Raw genomic sequence first — 24,834 nt, forward strand, 5'->3', positions numbered from 1 at the left:
CTAAAGTCTTCGCTCTCTACACAGGCACACCTCTCATTGAATGCAGAGGCAGGCGGTCATCCGCAGGGCCCGCCCTCCCTCACCCAGCCAGCTCTCACTCGTCCTCTAAGACCGGCTCAGAAGTTGCCAAAGTGCATTTGTGCCCCTCCCTTGGGCCTAGCTGCATCTCAGCGCTTCTCACACTCTGTCATAAGTGGTCACTGTCTTGTCCACAAAACCATCAGAAAAACTTGCCATTCCACAATGCTAAGTTTCTTAGACCTACTGCAGTGAGGGAGAGAACCCCAACTTGAGCATCTCTGTAGTGTCTCAAAGTGGGGAAATCAGGGAAGGATACTTGGAGGGTTTCAGGGACTGGGCTGGGTGATTTTAAGGTGGCTCTGTCACAGCAGGAAACTGGCTGATGGCATAATAGCTTTAGATTGGTCAGCCCAGCAAGGCAAGTCTTAAAGCCAGTCTTGATGAGCAAGCTGCTAGTCTTGATAAGTCGTTTAGTCGATTCACAGTCTTATTTTGCAGGGGCAGGTACTTCCTAGAGCAAGCAAGCAGGTTCTTTTTGCTTGGCCGCAATATTGTTCAGCATAGGACGAGGAAAGCATACCTGGTCCTTGAATTGACTAACACAGGGACAGGAAAGTAGGCTGGTTTCAGTTTTCACCACCAATCCTGTTAAACCGAGTGAGTTTCAGGAGAGTAGAGACCAAGATCCAATCTTCCTGCAAATCCTAACACCTAGCACAGCGCCCGGATGCCATCCCCACACAGCAAGTGTTGGGGACTAGGGCCGAGAAGCCTGCTTTTCCCTGATAGACTTGCCCCTGACAGAAGTGATAATGACAGCAGTGCTCTCCCTGTCCTTTCCCGTGGGCAGATCCTGACGGCAAGCGGCGATGGGACGTGTGCCCTGTGGGACGTGGAGAGCGGGCAGCTGCTGCAGAGCTTCCACGGGCACGGGGCCGACGTGCTCTGCCTGGACCTGGCCCCCTCAGAAACAGGAAACACCTTCGTGTCTGGGGTAAAGACCTGAGGAAAATGTCAGGGTCCTTTGTCCACAACGGGGGCTTGCAGTGGCCATTCTTCGCATGTCCCGGGACTGGCTGGGATACGTCCCTGGAAGGGGTTGCAGGACCGCCTCAGCTCCGCGCTGCACCCCAGCTCCCGCAGCCACGGTGGTGCTTGGCAGGCAGTGGCAGAGCTGGGCTGTGAGGGCCTCCCGTGCTCCGCCTGACCTTCAGCAGTCTACAGAGGGATCTGGAATGTTCTCCTGTGGTGACTGCTATTTTTCAGGGTACATATCTGCCACTTTGAAAAATGTCATTCCTCAAACAAATAGCAGAGTCAGCATCTGACGGCATTAGAGACAGCCACACGGGCCCCTGGCAGGTCAGACAGCTGCTGAGGCGAGGTGGCGCTATGCAGTGATCAGGGCTTTGGGGCTGGTGGGACACTTTCCTGCCATTCACCACCCCTGTGCCTCCCCAGGGCACAGAGAACAGTGTATTTGAAGGTTCAGAGTTGGGCAGATAAGCCACAGTGACACAGAGGAGCACCAGACTAGGAGTCAGGATGTCTGGGTCCCGTCTTTGCTGCCTGACTCTAAATTTGTCATCTGTAAACTGGGCATAATGCACAATAGTACTCACCTCCCCCCTTCCCCAGGATATTATGAACAGTAGGTGGAAGAGTTTACAATGTGTTATACAAATGGTAGGGGCAAGCATTTTTGTGGACAGCTGGGAATAAAAATGGAGAATGGAGCTGGCTGACCTGACCCCGAGCCCGTCAGGAGAGAGAGGTGAGAGGCTGGTCACGCGTACACCATCAGACGGTGTTTGCCTCTGGGAGACGTAGGGGCTCTTTGCTCTGAGCTGTCCATCTCTCATTTCTGGGCGTCAGGCAAGGACTCTCTGTTCTTTAAATAGCAGGAGCCTCAATTTTGTTCTTCAGTAGGTCCTGTGCTTTTGTATAACTATTTAGCTCTCCTCAACTACACTGTTTCCTCAAACTTTCAATATCATTGTGGGTTATGTGGTCTCCTTCAGAGCACTAAAATCCACCTGGTTTAGCTCCTCTAAAAATTAGAAGGTGCTCCTGATTCCTTTGTCCGCATTCTGAGTAAAGATTCTCAGCGTGCTGAACCCAACAGCAGGTCTCTCTGAGATACCAAGTTAGGGCACCTCTTCGTCCCCTCCTTTCCTCTGAGATGAAACCAACAACTTGAGCACCAATTTTAAGCTATGACTTCTGTTTGACAAATGAGAATCCATATGATAGTCCCCAAGCATGACAACAGGACTGCTCTGCAGGAATTTATCAAAATGCTCCTAGAACCACGATAGTGTAACATGAGGATTTCATTGTTACGAATCTCTGGGTTGTGTTGGCAATCAGAGAGCATTTTTACAGGTCTTGAGGTGGAAGCCCAGGGAGATGACTTGCCCAGGCAACCAGCTAGCTGCTGGCAGGGCCGTGACTGGGCTTCTACTCGGCTGATTCCCAGCTGGGCGTGCTCCTGCGGCCCAGTCAGCCCGGGGGCACCTAGAGCACCACCACCCAGACACCTGGGAAAAGGCGGGGAGGTCCCACCCAGCAGCCGCTGTCTGCCTGCCCTCCCCTCTGGGCTTAGAGAGGCAGAGATAAAAAAGGAAGGAGAAGAATGAAGAGATAGGAAATGCCCAGGGGAAGGTGAGAGGTAGGCGCCGGAGAGTTTCTAGCCGCTCAGAAACCAGCCAAAAAAGAAAACACGGCCCTGCCTGGTGTGACTCAGTGGATTGAGCGCCAGCCTGCAAACCAAAGGGTCACCAGTTTGATTCCCTGTATAGGGCACATGCCTGGGTTGCAGGCCAGGTCCCCAGCAGGGGATGTGCAAGTTGCAACCACACAATGTTTCTCTCTAAAAATCCCCTCCCCTCTCTAAAAATAAATAAATATAATCTTTTTTAAAAAAAGAAGAACAAGCTGGGTCCTTCCCTTGCTCCCCTCCCACTCTGGCCTTCTAAGGACTTACCAGCTGAGGAAAGTGGCCTTAAGTAAAGCTAGTTCCAAAAAGCACGTTGTCAGCCCTTTACCAATGGGACATAAACGGTCTGTGTCCATAACTGGAACTCATGCCTGTCTGTAGACAGCCCTTGCAGCGGCCATGACTCTGGGTAACTTTGCATTTGTAGGGATGTGACAAGAAAGCCATGGTGTGGGACATGCGCTCCGGCCAGTGCGTGCAGGCCTTTGAAACACATGAATCAGACATCAACAGTGTCCGGTCAGTGAGTAGAATGTTTGCATTACTTCTCTGCTCTCCGGTGCTGCTGGCCTGGAGTTATTCTGAGCCCGGGAACCACCTCCAGGCTTAGTTTTCCTGGCTGACAGAGGCCTCCCCAGCAAGAATGGCTGATTTGCAGTGGGACCGAATACACTCTGGGTCTCTTGGAGAATTTTAATATGATTGTACCAGGGCATAGATATCATCCCCTCTGTTGAATCAGTATTTCTCATTCATTCATTCAACAAATATTTATTAAGTACTCATATGCTAGACACTCTCCCAGGAACTGGGAATACAGTTGTGAACAAGATAACAAGGTCCTCACTTTCCTGCAGGAGACAACACATAAACAAATGTATAATTTAAGATAAGTGCAATGAAAAAAAAGTAAAACAAGGAGATGTAATGGGATGGGTTATTTCTTAGAATGGTCAGGGACGGCCTCTCTGAGAAGACATTTAAGTTGAGGCCAGAATGATACAAGAGCCAGGCCTGCAAAGAGCTGGGGAAGATGAGATATGTTAAGGGAACTAACAAAAGGCAAGATGGTTGAGCTGGGGGGAGAGGGGTGGCTAACATGAGCTACAGGTCTGTCCAGAAAGTATCCATCCACATACTATTAAAAAATAGAGACAGTAATTGAGGAAGATCAAGCTACAAGAAACTTTGTACATAGAACAATGAGGCCTCAGTCCTCTTCAAAGTAGGCACCTTGGGACCACACACAGTTCTCCCAGCCACCATCAGCTGCTCTGTCGTATTTTCCTGAATCTAATCAACGGTCTGAAATCTCATCCCTTTCAAAGGTGATTTTAGTTTAGGGAAAAAGCCAGAATTCACGGGGTGCCAAATCTGGGCTGTAGGGGGGCTGAGTCACCTAGGTGATTTGGTATTTCACTAAAAAACTGCACAAAACGTGATGCATGAGCCAGTATATTGTTGCAATGAAGCTGCCAATCACCAGTCACCCATAGCTGCAGCGATTTTTGTCTTATTGCATCTTTTAACTGACAGAAAACATTGAGGTACTCATAGTACTCCTTCCTAATTATTTGGTCTGGAGGGACGTACTCATGATGGACAACACCTTCCCAATCAAAAACACAGTTAACCATGGTCTTGATCTTGCTGAGACTTTGCTGTACCTTTTTCGGGCGTGGAGAACCAGGCAACTTCTATTGGGACAACTAGGCCTTTGTTTCTAGATCATAGTCAGAGAACCACGATTCATCTCCAGTTCTGACCTTCTGGAAGAAATCTGGTTACTTGGTAGTGGTTTGAATCAAATCATTAGCAACTGCAGCATAATGTTCCTTCTGCTCTGGTAGCAGAAGCTGCAGAACAATTTTGCCACAACTCCTTTCATGCCAAGATCCTGAGTCAAAATCTCAGTCACAGTAGTTTTTGGAATCACCAACTCAGCTTCTAGTTCTCACAGTCAGTCGCTGATCTTTGTTTATCGCAGCCCATACACGTTCAGCATTCTCAGGTATTGCGCTTATTGCAAGCCTTCTAGAAGGTTAATCACTTTCAACACATTCTCAACCATCTTTGAAACATTCGTGCCACACTTTTATTTGCGCTGCACTCATTGCATCATCCCCAAAAGCCTTCTGAATCATCCGAATAGTTTCCATAGAGGAATGTTCAAGCTTAGTGCAAAATTTGATGCAGATTCTTTGCTCTACTCACTCAGTCATTTTGAATGTAATGGCCACACAGAATACATGCTCACTCATGGCCTCTACTTCCCCCACTGACTAGTACAGTGAAATCGTCATTGTTCACACATGCACATTCCAGTCCCCTCTCCTTGGCTGTCAGGTTATCGATATTGTGCAAACCATTCTTGTTCCATTAACAATGGCTGGGTTTTTTCTGGACATACCTTGTCTGTTTCACCTTTAAAAGCTCTCTCTGGCTACTGTATGGAGAATAGGTTATCGGGGAGGAAGAATGGGAATGTGACAGCCAGCTGGAAGGTAGTTGCATGAGTTCAAGAAAGAAAGGATGGCAGCTACAGCTAAAGAAAACGGTAGAGGCAGAAATGTCTGAAATTGGGAATGTTCTGAGATTTTACCTAACCTGCAAGCTATCAAGTCAGGTTGCCACAATTCCACAGATGCTGGTAGAAGACAAGAGTCCCCTCGGTGAAAGATGAAGGACAGTTAACTACTCAGAGCAGTAGCAATAGCCAGAACATCAGCATTGTTGTGCTGGTTACCAGAGCCCCAGTTCCGCAAGAAGACATGCAAAGGGCCAAATGACATGTAGTCTCTATGAACTGGATCCCGAGAGCGAGAGGTCAGGACTTGACATAGAAATTTGGAAGATGGCACTGCCCAGACAGTACGTATATAAAATATAATCACCCAAGAATCTTCATTATGCTTAGTGGGCAATACTATACTTGTTCCCCTTACAAGCAAGAACAAAATAAGAAGACTTAATTACTTTAGTAGTAGAGATGTTAGTAGGAGTTTTCCAGCTCCCTGCCCTCAAATAGGATATAAGCTAAGAGGAAAAAAGACTATCGCCTTTTGCAAAGGTGCAGCAATTACCTAGAAAATCAGGGAAAGTTAATCCAGAATTTACTACAAGTAGTAAACAAAGTTACTAAGGTGCAGGATAGAATATCTACAAGACTAAATCAAACCCTTATGTTTTCATGAAATACAGCTTAAAAATGCACATTCTCTCCACCCCCGCTTTGCCTCTACCGTGGACCCTCTTCCTCTAATGGCTGTTGTTCCATCAGGTCTTAACTTAGGCTTCCCGCCCTCCAGGAAGCCCGATTATAGAAGAGAGAATGACTATGACAGAAATACTCATTATTTAGTGAATGCTTTCTGTCTGGTACTGTGGCCCATTCTTTGCATATACCGTCTTGTTTCATTTTTGACAACAGGGAATGTGCATTATCATCCTCACTTTTCAGATGAGGAAACTGAGGCTGGGCAAGGTGAAGTCACTTGCCGCAAGTATCCCACGTAGTGAGTGGTCAGTGCAGAGATCTGCAGGTGGCTCTGTGTATCTGATTCCAGTGTCTGTATTTATAGCCACCTTCCTATCCCTGAGCCCTGAGCCAAGTCTTGGGAAGGAGGTATATGGTCAAGGAAAACTACAGGTACAGGGGCCTGCTCTGTGTCCCACGCCGGGTGCAGGTACCCATATTATCTCATTTACTCCTCACCAACACTCTGCAAGGCCAGTGCCACTGTGCCCTATTTACAGGGAAGAAAACCAGAGGCCAGTGGGTCTGCCGGATGAGCTTCTCTCGCTGGCCTCTGTAACAGGGGGTTCTCATGACCCTAGAGTGGAGGTTCTGTTTCCGAGGGCCTGAGGGACGGCCCTCACAGGAGGTTCTGATGAGCATGCAGGAGTGGGAGTCGCCGCTCTGAATAAAGTGCTTTCTCCCCGAACTTCCTCCCTGCAGGTACTACCCAAGTGGAGATGCCTTTGCCTCGGGGTCCGATGACGCTACGGTATGTTTCTAAGTTATTGAGAGCTTTTCCTACTTGAAAAAGATATGCTGACTTCAGTTTATTTTTTAAAGATAACTTTTTTCCTACAAAAATAATGTATATTCAATGAAGAAAACTTGAGGAAAGATTAAATTATCTTAATCTCCCTACCCAAGAAAAAAATCAAAATTAGGTGAATTCCTGTCCCTTTTCTTTGGGGGAAAAAAAGCTTTCTAATTTGGTTTTATTTTGTGTGTGTGTGTGTGTGTATTTTGTTTTTGTTTTTGTTTAGTATTAGATTTTGAACATTTTCCATTCTAATCAACATTTTTCTATATTGTATATTCTTAATGATGGAATAATTTCTCATGTTATAGACATACCATCATTGACTTAACCAGTCTTCAAGTTTTGAACATTTAGGATTTCAAGGTGTTTTTTTTTTAATTTTTTTCCCTGTTAAAAAACACTGCTATAAGTAAATATTTTTGGAACCAATTGTTTCCTTAGAATTAATTTTCAGACATGAACTTCTTGAGTTGTAAGGCTTTTGAAACTAATTGAAAATTTATGTTGACTGATTTTTTTAAGGGAAAAAAGGTATCTTCTTGTACCCTGAAAATACCAAATAGCTATTAAATAAGAGTTTTCATTATGATTTACTACTGGGGAAGAAATTACAAAGGAATAGATTGAGAGTTTTGATAATAATAAAAATATAAAACTTCTGTATGTCAAAAAATATATATCAAAATACGGTATGTTTTTGTGTGTACATTTTGGAAAAATCTGCATGTATGACAGACCAAGTTGAAATCCTTCAGTTATGAATGGGGTTGCACAATCGATAAGATAAATACCCCAATTTTTAAAAAAGGATATAATGCAGACCATTTACAAAACAATACATCTAAAATGGCAAATAAACTGAAAATGTTTTCAAAGTTACCTCTAATCCAAGAAATGCAAGTTTCAATGGTCAGATGCTCAGTCGCTATAAAAGTGCTCAGGGGTGGAGACGGTGCAGTGAAGGAGCCTGGGACAAGCCTGAATCAGGACCCTTGGTGCCAGCCTTCTAGAAAGCAGTTTTGTGGTGTGATACAAGAGCTTTCAAAACATCTCCACCCTTTAACCTGGACATGCTATTTCTTGCAAATAATTCTATTCTAAAGATTCTCTCCCTTAGCTATTGTAAGGAAAACATTTGGGATTTTTACATAAGAATGGTTACCATGGTAGAGACAGAAATATCTAGAATTTTACTATAAAAGAGAAAAACTAGACACAGTCAAAACACTTAACGGGGGATGGCTAAATAGAGTCTGATATTTTATACATATATATTCTATAAATATATTCTATATTTTTTTCAACAACTATATTAATCACGGGGAAGTTTTGAAGATTATTTAATGATATGAGAAAAGAATACACATAAACTAGAAGACTGAAGGACATAGATGTTAGTAAATATGTCTAGGATTTGGGGTGACTTTCATTTTCTTCTATGTACATTTCTAAGTTTTTCTGAATTTTCTACAGTTAACATGTATCCTTCATCATAAAAAAAGAATGGGTTTCATTTTTGTGTACCTGGAGAAATCTTCTATATTTGCTGTTTCTTTAAATCTCCACTGATCCATGGAGATTAATAAGAACTGGGATTGATGAAGGAAATACTAGGAGAGAAAACCGAAGGGGTATTTATTTCCCGTACCTCTTGAACTGCATGAGCCTTTGGTTCTGTGGTCATTGCATCACCAAACTGCAGCCTGACGTAAGTGCTTCTTTGTTGTTTGCTCCCCAGTGTCGCCTCTATGACCTCCGGGCAGACAGGGAGGTCGCCATCTATTCCAAAGAGAGTATCATATTTGGAGCATCCAGCGTGGACTTCTCCCTCAGTGGTAAGATTTTATTTCAGAAACTTTCCCAGGCTGTCAAACAGGACCTGAGTGAAGCCCAGCTCTCTGTCACGTGGCCCCTCAGCCGAGCTTCCTGTGGGCCGACATGCTAAATGGTCTACTTTTGTGCCAGATTCTCACGCCCTGGGCTTCTTGACCCCCACTTCACCCTGCCCTCAGTGGCTTCCCCCAGCCCCGTTCACTTCGGGGGAAATGAAGGCTGTGCCCACTTAATACTGTTCTTCAGGATGGTGATGGATTCTCACACGTGCGATGCCTTCAGGCATTTCCTCCCCAGCCTTCCATTCTCCCCTTCATACCCAAAAAGGACTTTTTTCCAGAAATGGAGGAAGTGAAGCAAGAGTCTCTTTCTCACTGCCCTAAGCTGATGGCACCTCCGCCCTCCCAGCTGGAGAGGCTGCTAGTGAACCTTAAGGCAGCACTGATACGCTGGGTCACTGGATCATTCAGGTCCCCAGATACTATCCCCACTCTGCATCTGAGCCTGCGTGCATGCATGCTGCCACTGCTGCCTGAAACATCTTTTCTCCTTTCTCTGCATGGCAAACTCCTATTCAGCCCTCAAGAGCCAACTCAAATGTCGCTTCCTCTGCAATGCCTCCTTGATCCTTCTTCCTCTATGATAACACTTTGCACATAACTGAGCGCTTGCGGTATAACCCTTACCACATGGTGCTCCAATGATTTATGTGTCTACCTGCCACTACCACCCTCCACGGGGGGCAGCAACTGTACTGTCTCCTCTCTGAATCCCCAGGACAAAGCACGGTGCCTGGCACCAAGTGGGCCTAAATCACTGTTTACTGAATGAATGAATGAATGAATGAATGAATGAACGAACGAACGAGCAAACGAACGAACGAACGACCAACCCACCGACTGAATGAACAAATGAGCAAGCCAGCAAGTGAGAGTCACAAAAAGAAAAACAGGAAGGAAGGAACTGGTTTAATAACTGTTCTCTCCTGCTTCCAGGTCGCCTACTGTTTGCTGGATACAATGATTATACCATCAATGTCTGGGATGTCCTCAAGGGGTCTCGAGTCTCCATCCTGTTTGGACATGAAAACCGTGTCAGCACTCTACGAGTTTCCCCTGATGGGACTGCTTTTTGCTCAGGATCATGGGATCACACCCTAAGAGTAAGAGAGGAGTTCTCCTATTTCACTCTGTGTGTGAGAAGAGGAGTGATTGGCCTTCCTGAAAGCGGAAGTCAGGGGGAGCTAGGACATCCGGACAACCATGTGGAGCTCTAACTTGAGCTCTGCTCACAGCCACAGGAGGAATGAGTGGCCTGGGAGGTAGTGAGTTCCCCGTCCACTCAGGTGTTCAGGCATAGATGACACAACTATGTATCAGCAGGTAGTTGGGCTAGGTGATCCGAAAGTGCCTTTTGATGCTAAAAGTCTGATTCTTCCGAGTCGAGCCCTTGACAAACCACAAGTTGCCACTCTAGCCTCCCAGAAGTGCAAGGCTCTTTTTCTGTGGCCACAGACCCCTGTGAAACCCCCAGAGGGGCTCCAGGAGGTCCGTGAAGTCCCTGAAACTATATGCCAGGTATTGTGTGTGCGCCTTTTCCTGGGAAGTGCCACCTCACAGCCTTTTTTTTTTTTTTTAATTCTCAGAAAGATCCATGACTTTGTCAGATGTTGGCTCCCCAGAAATACTACTAAAATAGCCTGTTTGTAAAGCAAAGCTTACCTCAGTGTGGAAGACCACAAGCTTGACAGTCTTAGTAGTATCTTTGAAGGGGAGAGCACAGGCAGATCTCTGAGGTTTTAGGGATTTAAGGCAAGTCTTTTGATGGAGGGACTTAATTAGAATTGGACAAATGTGTGGCATAAGAGTTTAAGATTGCTGGACACAGGCTGCGGGGAGCAGGGATTTCAAAGACGATCTTGAAAAGTGACTGGTCATTTGACGCTCTGTATCTCTCTGAGAAGTGGGTCTCTTCTGAAGAGGATACTTGAGTAGTCTATTTATAGGATAAAAAGGTAAAATTATTTTTGCAAAGTTTCTGAAATAAACAATAAAGTTATTTGTGACTTTTATCTTCCTAGGCAGCAGTTGCCTAAATTAGTAAAGTTGCGTTACTGTACGCAGAGAGCTGTGTGGGTACAGATAGTTTCAGTTGTCAGTCTAAGAGTTACCCCTCCCTGATAGGAGGCCACAGATGCCCTTCAGACAGTTAACTAAGGGAGAGGGAGTATTAGGCCCAAACAAACACCTTTGAGTGAAGTGTTGTATTTTGCAAGACAGGCAAGTGCTCTATTTTGGATGGACTCTGTGTGTGTGTAAAGAGACTTTGATTTTTTCCATTTAAACTCAGGTTTTACAAGTTGTTAACTAAGGGACTAACAATTATCTGTATCTTTGCAGGTCTGGGCCTAATCATCTCCTCACAATACATACTTTGATACCCGAGGTTAGAAATCATCACATGTAAACAGATTTTGCTTTTAGGGGATGTGAGAGAATTTATCGCAACTTATCTTAAGGGAGCAACTCCATGGCTGAAAGTTCACCAAACATCTCCTATATTATGATTAAAACTGCCACCCCTGGAAAATACCACTGTGAGCCTTCAACACTAGGAGAGCACCTTCAAGCACAGTGTTTTTGTTTTTGTTTTCTTCATTTTGAACACTTTTTAAAATTTATTAATTTTTAAGGTTATTCTTAATTATACTACTCCCAACTCATTCTATTACCAACAGAATTTAGCATTTAATATATTTCATGTTATTTCCTTGAGTCAAATTTGTTTTCAGAGCACTTTAAAATCTGACTTTCCTCAGTGTGCACTGTGACTTTTGGGACCTTTCTCTAGAAGTGTTGATTTTAGTGGACTGGGTGAGGACTGTACTAATTAATCTGTTGTAGAAGAAAGTTCCAATTCCAAATGTAATTAGACAAAATCACTTTTTTTAAATGTGTTTTTATTGTAAAAGTATCTTTTCCAGTCTTGCATCACATCGTCGTTTTTCAGATAAAACATTTTCATCTATGTGAACTGTTATGAATGAAGCACAGATGGGCATAAAATGGACAGGATGTTTAATTTACAAATTACATGGTGATGTGATATGAATGTTAGCGCTTGGACGGAACATTTTCTTTCAAGGGAAAAGCTGAATGCTCTTTCTGACACAAATGCTTCTCAGAGCAACCAAAACCTTCCCGTGTGGGAACACAGGACAGTAAACTTGTTTAAAAACCTATCACTAGTGTTAGACATGCTAGGATTAGTAGTATCCCCTCAGCCTAAAGTAGGTCTTGTCCACATCCATTGTGCTCCTATTTATTACATTATGAGGATAATTGCAAATACAGATTAATTGATAGGTCTCAAACAATGACGTCTTTGTCTTATATTGGGGAAAAAAACCATAATAGCTTCTCTTTATTTGAAATTCATCAGTTCCTTCTAGAAGATACCAAGTGTTTTTGTTACAGTATCCCTTCTTTTGTTGTTGTTGTTTTGTTTTTAAAGGTTTAGACTATAAAGGCTTATTCTTTGTTTTAGAAAATTTCTTACATGTAAAGATGGCATGCATTAGGGAAGTAAAAAAGTCACCTCAGATATCAAAAATCATTCCTGAGTGAGGTTTGCCCAGCAGGGGGTCCGGGTCTGTGGGGCCGGGCCCTGTGGTGCCCGAGGGCCGTGTATGCCGAGTCCCCTGGCTCTCCGGCCTGCTCTCAGCCCCACTCCGGCCTGGCCCTCCTCCTCGGACTGGTTCTGGCTCCCGGGCCCACACCCAGGCCGGCTGCTCAGAGAGGCCCTCCTGGAGCCGGCACCGATATGGCCTTTGGATAGGCCTGGATCTGGCTCTCCTGTAAACCTCAGGGGGGTGCCAGGACCACCCTCAAAACTACTTGATTAGGTATCATAATGGATCGGTCAGCCAAAAATCAGCCAGGCTATCTTTTCCATCAATTTTTAAAAAATAAATAAAATGGTTATATTCAGTCATGTGTAAGGGTTTTATTACGCAACAGGCCCTGGTGAGAGAGAGAAATATAAAAGGCCCCTGTTTGCCTCTGAAGAGCACAGAGGGAAGGAAAGAACACAGCCCAGAGGGACCCCTTCTCAGTCACCTCCCCTTCCCCGCAGAGGATCCGTCTGGGCGGGGCCTCAGGAAAATGGCACAAGGTCTCCCCAGCTGCCGCCAGCTCCACTCCCAGAGCATCCCAGAGTTCGCTCCTGGTCTCCTAGTCATGGAGGTCCCTTCCCTCTCCCACAGACCCTTTCAGGCCTCTGCACTCTGACCTGGGCCTGCCAGAAGTGAAGGAAGACGGGACAAAAGGAAGGCCACCTAGACTGACCGGCAGCAACCTCAGGCTATATGCTGAGAGAGGCAGAGTGCATCTTGAGTACATGTGCAAAATAGGCCGTAACTTTTCAGTTATAAAAGCAAGTCTACAGGCCCTATGAAAGTAGTTTGTACAACACTTACCCCATGGGCAGTAAGCCACCTTCCCTATAAGTATTTCATCTCACAGTGGGTGTAGTTTAGTAGTTTTTGATGAACTACTTGGTTGAGAATACATTATACCATGTGGAGACTCAAAGGTAAATTCCAAGTAATAAAATGTATTTTGCATATTGAAAATAAGGCTGACTGGAGTTTTTCAACCAGTTTTTCCTTTTTTAAGAGGATTTGAGGGCAAACCTACCAAACTGATTGTGGTGAAGGGGACAGATGGGTGCGCCCACAGGTGTGCACAGCCTTGGCAACCCCTGGCAGCGAAGAGAAGGGTTGGCAGGAAGGGAGTCAGATCAGGAGGTGGGCAGTGATGGATGTTCATGGGAAACGCCTGCGAACTGAAATCAGGGCAGCTGCTCTGGGCAGGGCAGGGCGGCCGGCCCCTCAGACCCTGGCCTCTGCGGCCTCACCTGGAATGAGCCAGAGGCCAGAGGTCAGCAGCAGGTGCACCGTGACCCACCCCTTGACCTCCTTCACACCCTTCCCTGGGTTATAAGTAGCTTAATGGCAGCACAAGGCTGTAAAGGCTTTTTGCATCCTGGGCTTTTGTAGTCGTTTGGCCAGCTGGCTAGAAGGCGGCACCATTGATACTTCAGGCTCATCTGTAAGTTAGAGGGGGACAGCATGGTGACAAAGGATGTGACCGTAGGTTCAGAGCCAGCTCTACCCTTTTTACAGGATATATGATGACATCCAAATTTCTCTCAGCCTCAGTTTCCTCATCTATGAAACGGGGCTGCACTAAAGTCTGTAAAGTACCTACTTCAGCCTTTGGCACATCTGCTTCTGACCTCCGTCTGTCCATCCACTCTCCCTTCCCCTTCTGTTTTCCCTGTTAACTTCCTCTCCCTTCTCTCTCTCAGCCCCTCGTCCCATCTCCTCCCTCCTCTCTCTTCTTGCCCCACCTCTCTCCTTGTCTACTTCCTTCCTCCCTCTCCTTTTCCCTCTGTCTTACCTCCCTTCCTCCCTATTCCCTGCTCCCTAGGTCTCCCTCTTCTACCCCCATGTCCCCCCTCTCCCTAAGCAGCCCCCCCCTTATATATTAATTATCATCAATTAGGAATCCATCTGGGCCAGTGGTTCTGAGAGTTTTTGGTCTTATGATCCCTCTATACTCTTCAAATTGAGGACCTCAAAGAGCTTTTTGTTTATGTGGGTTATATCTATCAATACATGTCATTAGTAATTAAAACTGAGAATAATTATAAAACACAAGAATACAGAATCATCCCCTCTGCTAGTGATACTTTCATCACACATCAGTAGCTTCTAGAAAACTGAGAAGAGCATTTAAAAGCCTACAAAAGGAGCATACAAAATAAAGAGAGTCATTATTATTGTGGAAATAATGTTGACCTTGGAGGACTCCCTGAGAGGGTCTCAGAGGCCCTCGCAGTGGGGACCACACTCTGAAAACAGCTGATCTGGGCTAGTGGGCCCTGCTTGTGCACTTCTGAGCGAGACCTCCCTGATGCCATTAAGGCCCTCCTAGGAGCTTGGAAAAGGGGGAGGAAGAATGGAGGGCAATTAAGGAGGGGGGCCTTGAGAGGGACCCTCAGAGAAGGCTTTGGGGTGCCCACAAGCCACATAAGAGATCCTCCAGGGGCATAGAGAGCCAAGGGGAAAGGCTAGAGACCAGCTGAGGCCTGTGAAGCCCTGAATATCTTTTTCAAAGGAGGACATTTGAGATGCTGGAGTAAGCCCAGCTGATAGGTTAGAAGATTAACAGGTTGGGGTTGGGACCACATCCCATCAGCTGGCTTTCCCCCAAGCCCAGGAGAGCTGACTGAGCAGGGGTTTTTAGCTCTGCCTTTCCCAAACGTGGCTGCTGGGTCAACAACAAGTTAAAGATACAGACCCTTAAGGCCCCTGCCCTGGAGCTCTGGGCTGGGCGGGACTGAAGTGGGCCAGACAACTGGAGGAAAGCTCTCAGTGAATCTGATCTCCGAGGGTCCTTTGTGAGAATGTGAGGCTGAACCGTCTCCCTTTTGATAGGAGAGAATCAGGTCACTTTTCAAGACATAGCGCAGACCCCCTCATTCTCTAGGCAGGGCCTAGCTAGAGCTAGGGTGTCCCCTAAGACTGGTCATTCTCCACACCACGCTGACTCTTGGCCATTTCTGCTTTATTATTTTTAAAAATTTTACTTAATTTTTGAGAAAGGGGAAGGGAAGGATAAAGAGGGAGAGAAACATCGATCAGTAGCCTTTCATGCACCCCCTACTGGGGGCCTGGCCTGCAACCAAGGTATGTGTCCTGACTGGGAATCAAACCTGCGACCCTTTGGTCTGCAGGAGGGGGCTCAATCCACTGAGCCACACCAGCCAGGGCTTGGCCATTTCTGATGAAAGAAGTGAAATAAATGTTTTTGTCTTTGTGAAAATGATGCAGACCCTCCAGTGAGGAGAAGGGATCAGGAATGAAGCTCTGGATTATTTAAAGACCTAAATAAATATGAACAACTAAATGTAAGTATGGTATGAGCATTTGTTTGAAAGCTGACAACAGGAAATGCCTATATTTGAACCCAAGGTTATCTAATCAACACACCACTTAACTTTGTCATATATCAGGAAACGAAGCAGAGGTCACTGTTTTCATCTGTGTCCCCCACTGACAGGTGGCCTCCTCCTCCTCCTCCTAGGTCTATACCCAAGAGAAATGAAAACTTCTCTTCCACACAGAAACTTGAACACCAATGTTCATAAACAGTCCAGGACGGAACAACCCAGATGTTCAACAACTGTTGGAGAGATGAACAAAAACATGGTATTAATATATCCATGCAATGGAATATTATTTGGCAATAAAAAGAAATGAAGTACTGACATTTTACAACATGGATGAACCTTGAAAACATTATATTAAGTGAAAGAAGCCAGACACAAAGGGGCCACATAGTGTATGACTCCATGCAAACCCATAAGGAGCAGATTAGTGGCGACTTAGGGCTGGGAGCAGGACAAATGGGGAGGGCTGCGAATGGCCTGGGTGTTCCCTCTGAGGTCACGGAAACAGTGGTGATGGTCAAACAGCCCTGCGACTAGACTAAAGCCGCTGAATGCTATACTTTTAAAGGTGAATTTTATGGTATGTGAATTATAATAAAGCTGTTAAAATATATATTTTATATAAATATGATATAAAAAATAGGCAGGCAGTCTCTGGCTCTTTTAAGTATTAAAAAAAAAAAAAAAAACCATACAGGTAAGGCTCACCAAATGTCACACTTTTGTTTTTGGTTAAAAGTGGGTCAAGTGAACGTGGTAACCCTGGTTAGTTCTTACTGCTAATAAAAGCTTCTCCGTGAAGAGCTTTTACTATGTTCTAGGCACAGTGCTAAGCACTTTGCATACACCGACTCATGTAGCCCTTGTAGCAGACTCAAGATGCAGTTTTTTACCTCCATTTATAAGTGAGGAAATCGAGGCTAGGAGAGTAGCATAAGTTACTCGTGGTTGCACAGCTTCTAAATGGCAGAGCCAGGATTTCCATCAAATCTGTCTGCAAACTGCCTCCTTGTATCATGTGCATCAGAAACTCTGTGTGGAGTCTAGAACCATGGACACGCCCTGAATGCGCCTGATCTCATCTGATCTCAGAAGCTAAGCAGGGTCCAACCTGGTTAGTACTTGGATGGGAGAAACTCTGCGTGAAGGTTAATTTACTCATTTGTTGCTTAGTTCAACTGATAATTAAGAGTTATCAATGGCAGGGCCAGAGGATTTGTCACTCACCCCCAAGCTGCTATTCTGTACTTGCCACTAAGATACAATGCTTAAAAAGGTAAAATCATGACTCTTGAAAATAAAACATGAACATATGTAAAAATATTTATTTAACTCAATTAACGAGGGAACCCATAGATGTCAAACCAATTCAAGTGGGAATTTGATGCACAGAAATTTATATTCCCTTCTGACAAAATTCATTTGGCTCGCTGTGAAGCACTGGCATTGGCACGTCATGCTCTCAGCCTTTGTAGAGAGAATTCCATGGTTGCCACATCCTCTTCCCCTACTGCCCCGGCCCCCTCATTCATGGCCCATAAGCTAGCGCTACGGCGGCTGGGTAAAGAAGCTGTCTAATGTCCACAGGGCACAGAGTTCTGCCTCCTCTGTAGTGAGTTCTCTTTGGGGGCATTCACATTGGGCACAAATATCTTCAGCCTGTGCCCATTCAGAGGGGTCTAGACACATACCTCTCTCTAATATTTCCTTGTCACCAGTCTTCCGATCTTGTTTCTCTCAAGGCCCTGACTATCCAGCCAAACCACCAGTGACTGCCCATAAATCTATGTAGGTCAGTACTCTGGCGACCTCTCACCCCAGACATAGTGGACAATCACATCTGGCTTGAATATCAGCCCACTGGGAGGACTTTCCTCCACCTCTATGTCCACAGTCACTCCTGAGTGGCACTGTACTGTTACAGCTGTCCACTTTCATGTGGTACCAGCACATCATATAGAGCCATCTGTAATCCAGATGTAAGGTTTTTTCCCCTCAGTCACCTGCTCAGAAGCAATGCCCTGGAGGCCATAGTGTGGAACGGGGGAGGAGGCAAAGCAACCTGCTCATGCCGTTGATTGTACCGAATGGACTCGACTGAGTTCAGTCTCTTACATACCATTTCCCTTTGATGACAGATTGCTGCTGTGCACGCCCAACCTTATGACTAGGTAGGTCCGACAACATCCACATCATGATGGCAACTCAAGGTGCATAGTCACTTGATGCCCCTTAGTTACGCATTCAGCCTCTACCAAGGCCCAGGAGCAAGCTTTTCAAAGGGAGAATAGTTATCTGCAGAAGATAGATTTGCTTCTAAATCCTAAAGGTTTACACTGTAATTCTGTTGGTGTTTGCCAGAGGCTCCACACAGCACCTCTATTTGACACTTCAGGTATCACTGGATGTGTTGGGTCATAAGACCAAAGTGGTAGAGCAGTTTGTATTGCAGCCTGAATGTTCTGCAGAGCCTCCCCTTGTGCAGCTCCCAAACCACCAGCCTAGATGGGTTGAGTCACACACTTGAACGTAGCGCCTGTTGCCTCCAAGATCCAAAATGACCTACCAAGCGTTGTGCCTCTTTATTCTTGTAGATGATACAAGATGCAGCGACTCATCTTTCACCCTAGGCAGGGTATTTCAACATGCTTGGACCACTGGACCCCAGCAGAAATTTCACTGCTGGTACCACTTCTGTTTCAGGCTGTGTCTGGTTAGGTGATATAAGCCAAAGAGTAATGTGAACAGACAAGGATTAAAACTAGAAATATTAACAATAAGAGGGGATTTGGAGTAATGAAGGATTGGCCACTAAAAAATAAAGAAAACTCTAAGCAATATAAGAATGGTAGCAATCAGAAGCAGCCATTAACCTAGAGTTGAAGATACCCTCAGCTTCTCCTATTATAGCAACAATTAAACTCTGTGATGGCCTGTTCTTTCTCCCATCACTAGACTGTAGGGCCCTTGAAAGCAGGAACCACATGTCTTGCTTCTCCATTATATCTCCAGTGCGAAGAGCCGCCCCCCCCAACCAAGGGCTCTTAATAAATGAGTGAATGAATGAATGCAGTCAATACTGGCATTCTATGCCCATCAGTAGATGATTGGATCAAAAAATTATGGTACATATACACAATGGAATACTACGCAGCAGAAAGAAAAAAAGAACTACTAAACTTTGCGACAGCATGGATGGAACTGGAGAGCATTATGCTAAGTGAAATAAGCCAGGGGGTGAAAGACAAATACCATATGATCTCACCTATAAGTGGAACCTAACCAACAATGCAAAGATGCAAGGAAAATAAGACCAGCAACACTGGAAGGAAAAGAAATGAACAGAACAAGAGGGAAGAAGGGAGGGGGGCGGGGACAAGGAAGGGAAGGGGAAAGTCAAGGAACATATAGCAAGGACTCATGGACAAAACCAAAGGGGAAGAGCTGAGGGAGGGACGGAGGGACGGAGGGACGGAGGGAGGGGGCAAGGGAAAGTGGTGGGGAGTTGGCAGAGACAAATGTATTTGAAAAAATAAATTAAAATTAAATTTTAAAAAATACTGGCATTCTAGCAGCCCACAGAGAATTATCCTGCGACATATGCTAGACCCAAAAAGAGTATCTCCCACACACAATTGAAAGATGCTGATCATCCTCGCAAAGTGAGCCGCCACTAAAGGCTGTAAGTAGCCTTTGTCAACCTCTCCTTAATAGAAGGTAAATGTCTAGCCCAACTTCCCAGACTGTCCCCTGCAGGTTCTTAGGCCCTAGGCCGAGAGCTAACAATAGCCTCGGAAGAGCCTCACTCTGCTGCCTGCTGATTTCTACGTGAATACGTCCACAAGGCTGAGCCTCGGTTTTAGCACGTGCACAGGTGCTGTTGGGATTCCCATTAAAGGTTCCCTCCCGACCTAGAAAAAGCTCCTGCCTGGGCGGGGCGGGGCCGGGTAGCCCCTCCCCGGGCGGAGGGCCTAGCGGGCCTGAAAAGCGGACCCAAGCCAGGACCCACGGCAGAGGCCGAGCTATGGAGGACGAGTTGAGGCTGCGCACCGTGCAGCTGCTGGCCGACTACCTGGAAAGCTGCGCCCGAATGCCAGGCACCGCCGCGCGGCGGCCGTCCACGCCTGAGGCCGCCGTGCTGCGCTCCGTGGCTGCCCGGGTACGGCAGCGTTACCACCACTTTTGGTCCCATTACCGCGGATATCGGGGAAACCGCCTCGGGCTGGTGGCGAACCTGGCACAGCGGGTAGTCCGAGGTCGCGGAATACCCAGCTGGGGCCACGTGGTGGCGCTCGTGAGTTTCGCGGGGATCTTGCTGGAGACACCGCCGGCACGCCACGCGTGGGAACTGAAGACATGGGAGGCCGACGTTGGCCGGGACTGCCAGAAGCTGGTGGCCTTACTGTGTGATTGGCTCACAGTGGAGAACCGCACCTGGCTGGAGGCGCACGGTGGCTGGGTGAGCGGGGCGCGGGACTCCGGACCCGGGCGGGGAAGTCAGCCTGGGATGTTCCCACGTGGCTGGCGACCCAGCGGCGTCAGCTAGTTGGGGCGTTCGTTTCAGCAGCACTGGGACGTTCGGTGTGAATTCCGGCGCTCTCCTCTCTTGGTGGAGTCAAGCTGGCAGAAACCGCCCTTTGCAGGCGGCTCTCTTGCTAACCCATTTAGAAGCAGCTGCGCACGGCTTGGGTTTGCCTACTTTGGCCTTGGCCTTGCCCTTGCTCGCCCTCCGGGTTTTAGGATGCGCCCACGTTAGGTGTGGATGCTTTGGTCTTATAGAGATCCCAGGCTGTAAGTTAGCTGTGGGGTGGTCCAGGCCGAGTGGATTCTTTCTCCTCTTCCTGTTAAGCGCACCTTTGGAGACACTCACATTCATTACCCCACAGTTCTGCAGGCTGTAGAGCACCAGCCTGAAACGTTATAATGAAAAACCACCCCCTTCTCCCACCCTCACACCTCTCAGGAAGAGCCAAGGCCACAGGTGTTGGTGACTGTGCACCAAGATCCAGTGGTGGTGCTGACTCAAAATTCCTTAACTTCGAATCCCCTGTGGCGCCCTCTGCTGATATCCAAGCTCCCTGGCTTTCAGCTGTATGCCGTTTCGTCTCTGAGGTTTAGGCTAGAGGGGCAGGCACTCTGCCTTCGGCTCCTAAACGGAGCAAAGGGCTGAGTAAAGCGCGCCCCCCGCCCCCACCACCCCGCTTCAGTTAGAAGGTAGCATGCTTCTTTGGGTTCTGAACTAGATCCTGTCTCTTTCCTCTCTTCCTACCCAGAGTTGTATCAACGACTGAAGGGACCCAGACTATAGAACAAATACAGCCAAACTATTAAAACCAGCCACTTAAAAAAAACCCCAGAAAACTAGGGAAGGCACTAGGAAATTTAACCTTCTGTTGGCAGTGTTGTGTTAGACCTGTGGTGATCAGTTGGGTTCCATTCGTGGAGGAAAAGTAGTATCTGAATCAGAACTGTGAGGTCCTATAAACATTTCGAGGTGTTAAGCATTAACTCTTCCGTTCTTTGTTGTGTGCGCATTAGTCTTCAACTCTCCGTGCCTGTGAACGCTAAGCACTCCACCTGAACTATTTGTCTTAAGGCATTTGGCCCCTATGTACTCAAAGAAGAAATTAATTGGGGGGGGGGGGCATTGTTTTTTGTTCTTTTAGCTAATCAGCATTGGCAAAGGACTAACCTTTTTACATGCAGAAGCCAAAATTCTCCAACTGAATAAATAGAACATGCCCACCATTCTCCCAGATGCACTTAAAATGCTGGAGTCTGGACTTCAGTTCCCTTCCTCTCCATTTTTCTGAATGGAGCTGTTTGCTGTATTGTCACAGGTGATAACTTGCAACCTAGCAATTTGACAGTTTCCCAAATGGCATCTCTCCTCTGCTCAGGAAAGAACATAATATACAGGCCTACCTCGCAAATCTTGTCCGTTCAGTTCCAGACTACCGCAAGAAAGTGAGCATAATACTTTTACAGAGAAGGGTCTTGCCTTCAATTTGTGTTTAAAAAAAAAAAAAAAAAAAAAAAAGCAACACCTGTGAAGCCTAATAAAACGCGGTATGTCCGTAATATTCTCTCTTCCTCTTGAATTTTGAAAGGAGTCAAAAGGAGAGTATTCCTTCTCTAAGTGACAAGCTGAAGTGTCCCTCCCCTATGTTCTTTTCTATCCCCCTTATTGGACCACATCTTACAAATCCTACTCATCAGAAGTTCCTAATCATGGGTTACCTATTGGTAAGTATCTCCTTTTTTTTACTTCTTAAATCCAGGAGTCATCTCAAACCTCCTGTGTATTTTATTGAGTTCAGATTTTGAACAATCTAATTCTTCCCTTCTCCCCCTTGTAGGATGGCTTTTGTCACATCTTCACACCCACGCTGATATGTCCTTGGAGCACACCGCTGGTCCGGGTGCTTCTGTCATGCTTCACAGCAACAATCTTAACCTATTTGTGGACAAAACCATTATGAGTTCCAACATTTTTAACCCATTTCCACCTGCCTAACTATGACCAGCCAACTGAATTTGAGATGTGAAAGAACAGAACAAAGACCCTTCTGAGACACTTTCACCTGCATTTCTATAAGGAGTCCTGTGGTGATGATTCAGCCCATATTTTAACTCCTAAGAAACACTAAAAGGTGTTGGGACAATGACACTTGAGTGGCTCCTCTCTGACTGCGGAAAATTGGAATCTAAAGGCTTATTGCTCCAAAGAATTGTAAAAGAAATTGCATTTCATTAAATGGGAAACCTGGTGCTATTTGCTACACTTAGATAAATATGAATATGAGACTCTCGTCTGTCCACAGTTTCATGTGCTACTGCTGACTAATTTTTCAAGGCAATGGGTCGGGGTGAAAGGTGAAATGGTATCAGAAGCGCTCCAAGTGCCAGTCTAACAAAGAATGTAATATTAACATCTTTTACAAGGAATTCTTTCTAAAGCCTTTGAAATTGAATTCCTGGGACTTCTTGGGTTTCTAGAGTTAATATTAAGAATTTATATTTCTGACTTCAATAAATTGTATAAATTTATTAAAACTTTGAAGACATTTAACATCTTTAAAAAAAAACTTAGCTGGTTTTCCTTGGAATTCAGTAAGCCTTTATTCTTAGGAGTAATTTGAATTGATGACAATTTCCTTTTGTATCGTCTCTTAAAATACAACATGTACAATTCTTTGTTTTTCCAATTACAGGTGACATAGTTATATTAGTTTCAGGCATACAACATAGCGATTAGACATTTATATAACTTAAAAAGTGTTCGCCCCAGTAAGTCTAGTACCTGTCTGACACCATACATGGTTATTACAGTGTAATTGACTATATTCCCTATGCTGTACTTTGCATCCCCACGACTGCTTTTATAACTGGCAGTGTGCACTTTTATTTTTATCTGGTTTGTTGACACTGTTACAGAGGCTCCCCTCCCCTCCCCTCCCCCCGCCTTTGCCCCTCTCCACCACCACCCCAGCCCCCACCCTGGCTTTCACCACTTGTTGTCTGTGTCTGTGGGCCACACATATATGTTCTTTGGCTAATCTCTTCCCCTCCCCCCACCCGCTCCCTGAGGTCTGTCAGTCTGTTCCATGTATCCGTGTCTCTGTTTCTATTTTGTCAGTTTATTTCATTCATTAGATTGCACATATAAATGAGATCATAGTTTGTACTTCTTAATCCCTTTACTTTTTTCACCCCTTAATCCCTTTACTTTTTTCACCCACCCTCCTGACCCCTCTCTCATTTGGCAACCATCAGTTTCTTATCTGTATCTCAGTTTGTTTTTCTTTTGTTTGTTCACTTATTTTATTTTTGTAATTTTTCAATTACAGCTTACATTCAATATTTTGTATTAGTTTCATGTATACAACATAGTGACTAGACAATCCTGTACTTATTATTTGTGAATTTATTGATGAGAGCCATTCTAACAGGTGTGAGGTGATATCTCATTGTGGTTTTAACTTGCATTTCTGTGAGTGACATTGAGCATCTTTTCATATGTCTGCTGGCCATCTGCAGGTCCTCTTTGGAGAAGTGTCTATTCTGGTCCTGTGCCCATTTTTTAATTGGATTTTTTTCTTTTTCTTTTTCTTTTTTTTTCTTTCCTTCTCTCTTTCTTTCTTTCGTGTGTGTGTGTGTATGTGTAGTTGTCTTGAGTTTATAAATTTTGGATATTAACCATTATAGGATGTATCATTGACATATATGTTCTCCTATTCAGTAGGTTGTCTGTCTTTGTTAATGGTTTCCTTTGCAATGCATAAGCTTTTTAGTTTGATATAGTCCCATTTTATTTTTTCTTTTGTTTCTCTTGCCTGAGGAGGGATATCAGAGAAAATATTGCTACAAGAAATGTCACAGATTTTACTGCCTGTCGTCTTTTTTTTTTTCCTAGAAGATTTATGGCCTTGAGTTTAACACTTAAGTCTTTAATCCATTTGGAGTATATTCTTGTATATGGTATCAGAAGGTGATCTAGTCTCATTTTTTTTTTCTGCACATATCTGTCCCGATTTTTCCCAACACCATTTATTGAATAGACTGTCTTTACCCCACCGTATGTCCTTGCCTCCTTTGTCAAACATTAATGGCCCATATAGATGTGGGTTTATTTCTGGGCTCTCTATTTTGTTCCATTGATCTATGTGTCTGTTTTTATGCCAATATCATACTGTTTTGATTACTATATCCTTGTATTATAGATTAACATCAGGTAGTGTGATACCTCCAAATTTTTTCTTTCTCAAGATTGCTTGGGCTTTTTGGAGGTCTTTTGTGGTTCCATATAAATTTTTGGAATATTTTCTCTAGTTCTCTGAAAAAGCCTTCGTATTTTGCTAAGGATTGCATTGAATCTATAGATTGCTTGCAGTAGTTGGGGTATCTTAATGATGTAAGTTATCCCTATCCATGAGCACAGTACATGCTACCACTTATTTGCATCTTCTTTAATTTCTTCAGTGTCTTATAATTCCCAAGTACAGGTCTTTTATATCCTTGGTTAAAATTACCCCTAGCTATTTTTTATGCAGTTGTAAATGAGACTGTTTTCTTAGTTTCCCTTTCTGATAATTCATTATTGGTGTATAAAATGCAACTGATTTCTGGATTTTTATTTTGCATTCTGCTACTTTACTGAACTGATTTATTCTAATTGGTTTTTGGTGG

The 24,834-nt window shown here is 45.0% G+C and overlaps 2 protein-coding genes across 2 annotated transcripts in view; both read left to right on the forward strand.

Annotated features, from left to right (window-relative positions):
* The window catches only part of GNB5 (G protein subunit beta 5), a 31,236-nt gene extending 19,214 nt beyond the window's left edge, over positions 1 to 12,022 (forward strand). Inside the window, exons 6-11 of the mRNA XM_054564728.1 lie at positions 872 to 1,015; positions 3,168 to 3,259; positions 6,699 to 6,747; positions 8,534 to 8,630; positions 9,624 to 9,790; positions 11,028 to 12,022. Coding sequence (XP_054420703.1) covers positions 872 to 1,015; positions 3,168 to 3,259; positions 6,699 to 6,747; positions 8,534 to 8,630; positions 9,624 to 9,790; positions 11,028 to 11,039 — 561 coding nt within the window. The 3' untranslated portion in view covers positions 11,040 to 12,022. The remainder of the gene's footprint in view (positions 1 to 871; positions 1,016 to 3,167; positions 3,260 to 6,698; positions 6,748 to 8,533; positions 8,631 to 9,623; positions 9,791 to 11,027) is intronic.
* Positions 12,023 to 19,669: 7,647 nt separating this feature from the next.
* On the forward strand, positions 19,670 to 22,127 carry BCL2L10 (BCL2 like 10). The gene is made up of 2 exons (XM_054564736.1): positions 19,670 to 20,104; positions 22,005 to 22,127. Exons 1-2 carry the CDS (start codon positions 19,670 to 19,672, stop codon positions 22,125 to 22,127), a joined length of 558 nt encoding a protein of 185 aa, XP_054420711.1.
* Positions 22,128 to 24,834: the final 2,707 nt, after the last annotated feature.

The sequence above is a fragment of the Pteronotus mesoamericanus genome, unplaced genomic scaffold (genome assembly GCF_021234165.1).
Source record: "Pteronotus mesoamericanus isolate MK-2021 breed Mesoamerican mustached bat unplaced genomic scaffold, CSHL_Meso_final contig_164, whole genome shotgun sequence".
NCBI lineage: Eukaryota > Metazoa > Chordata > Mammalia > Chiroptera > Mormoopidae > Pteronotus > Pteronotus mesoamericanus.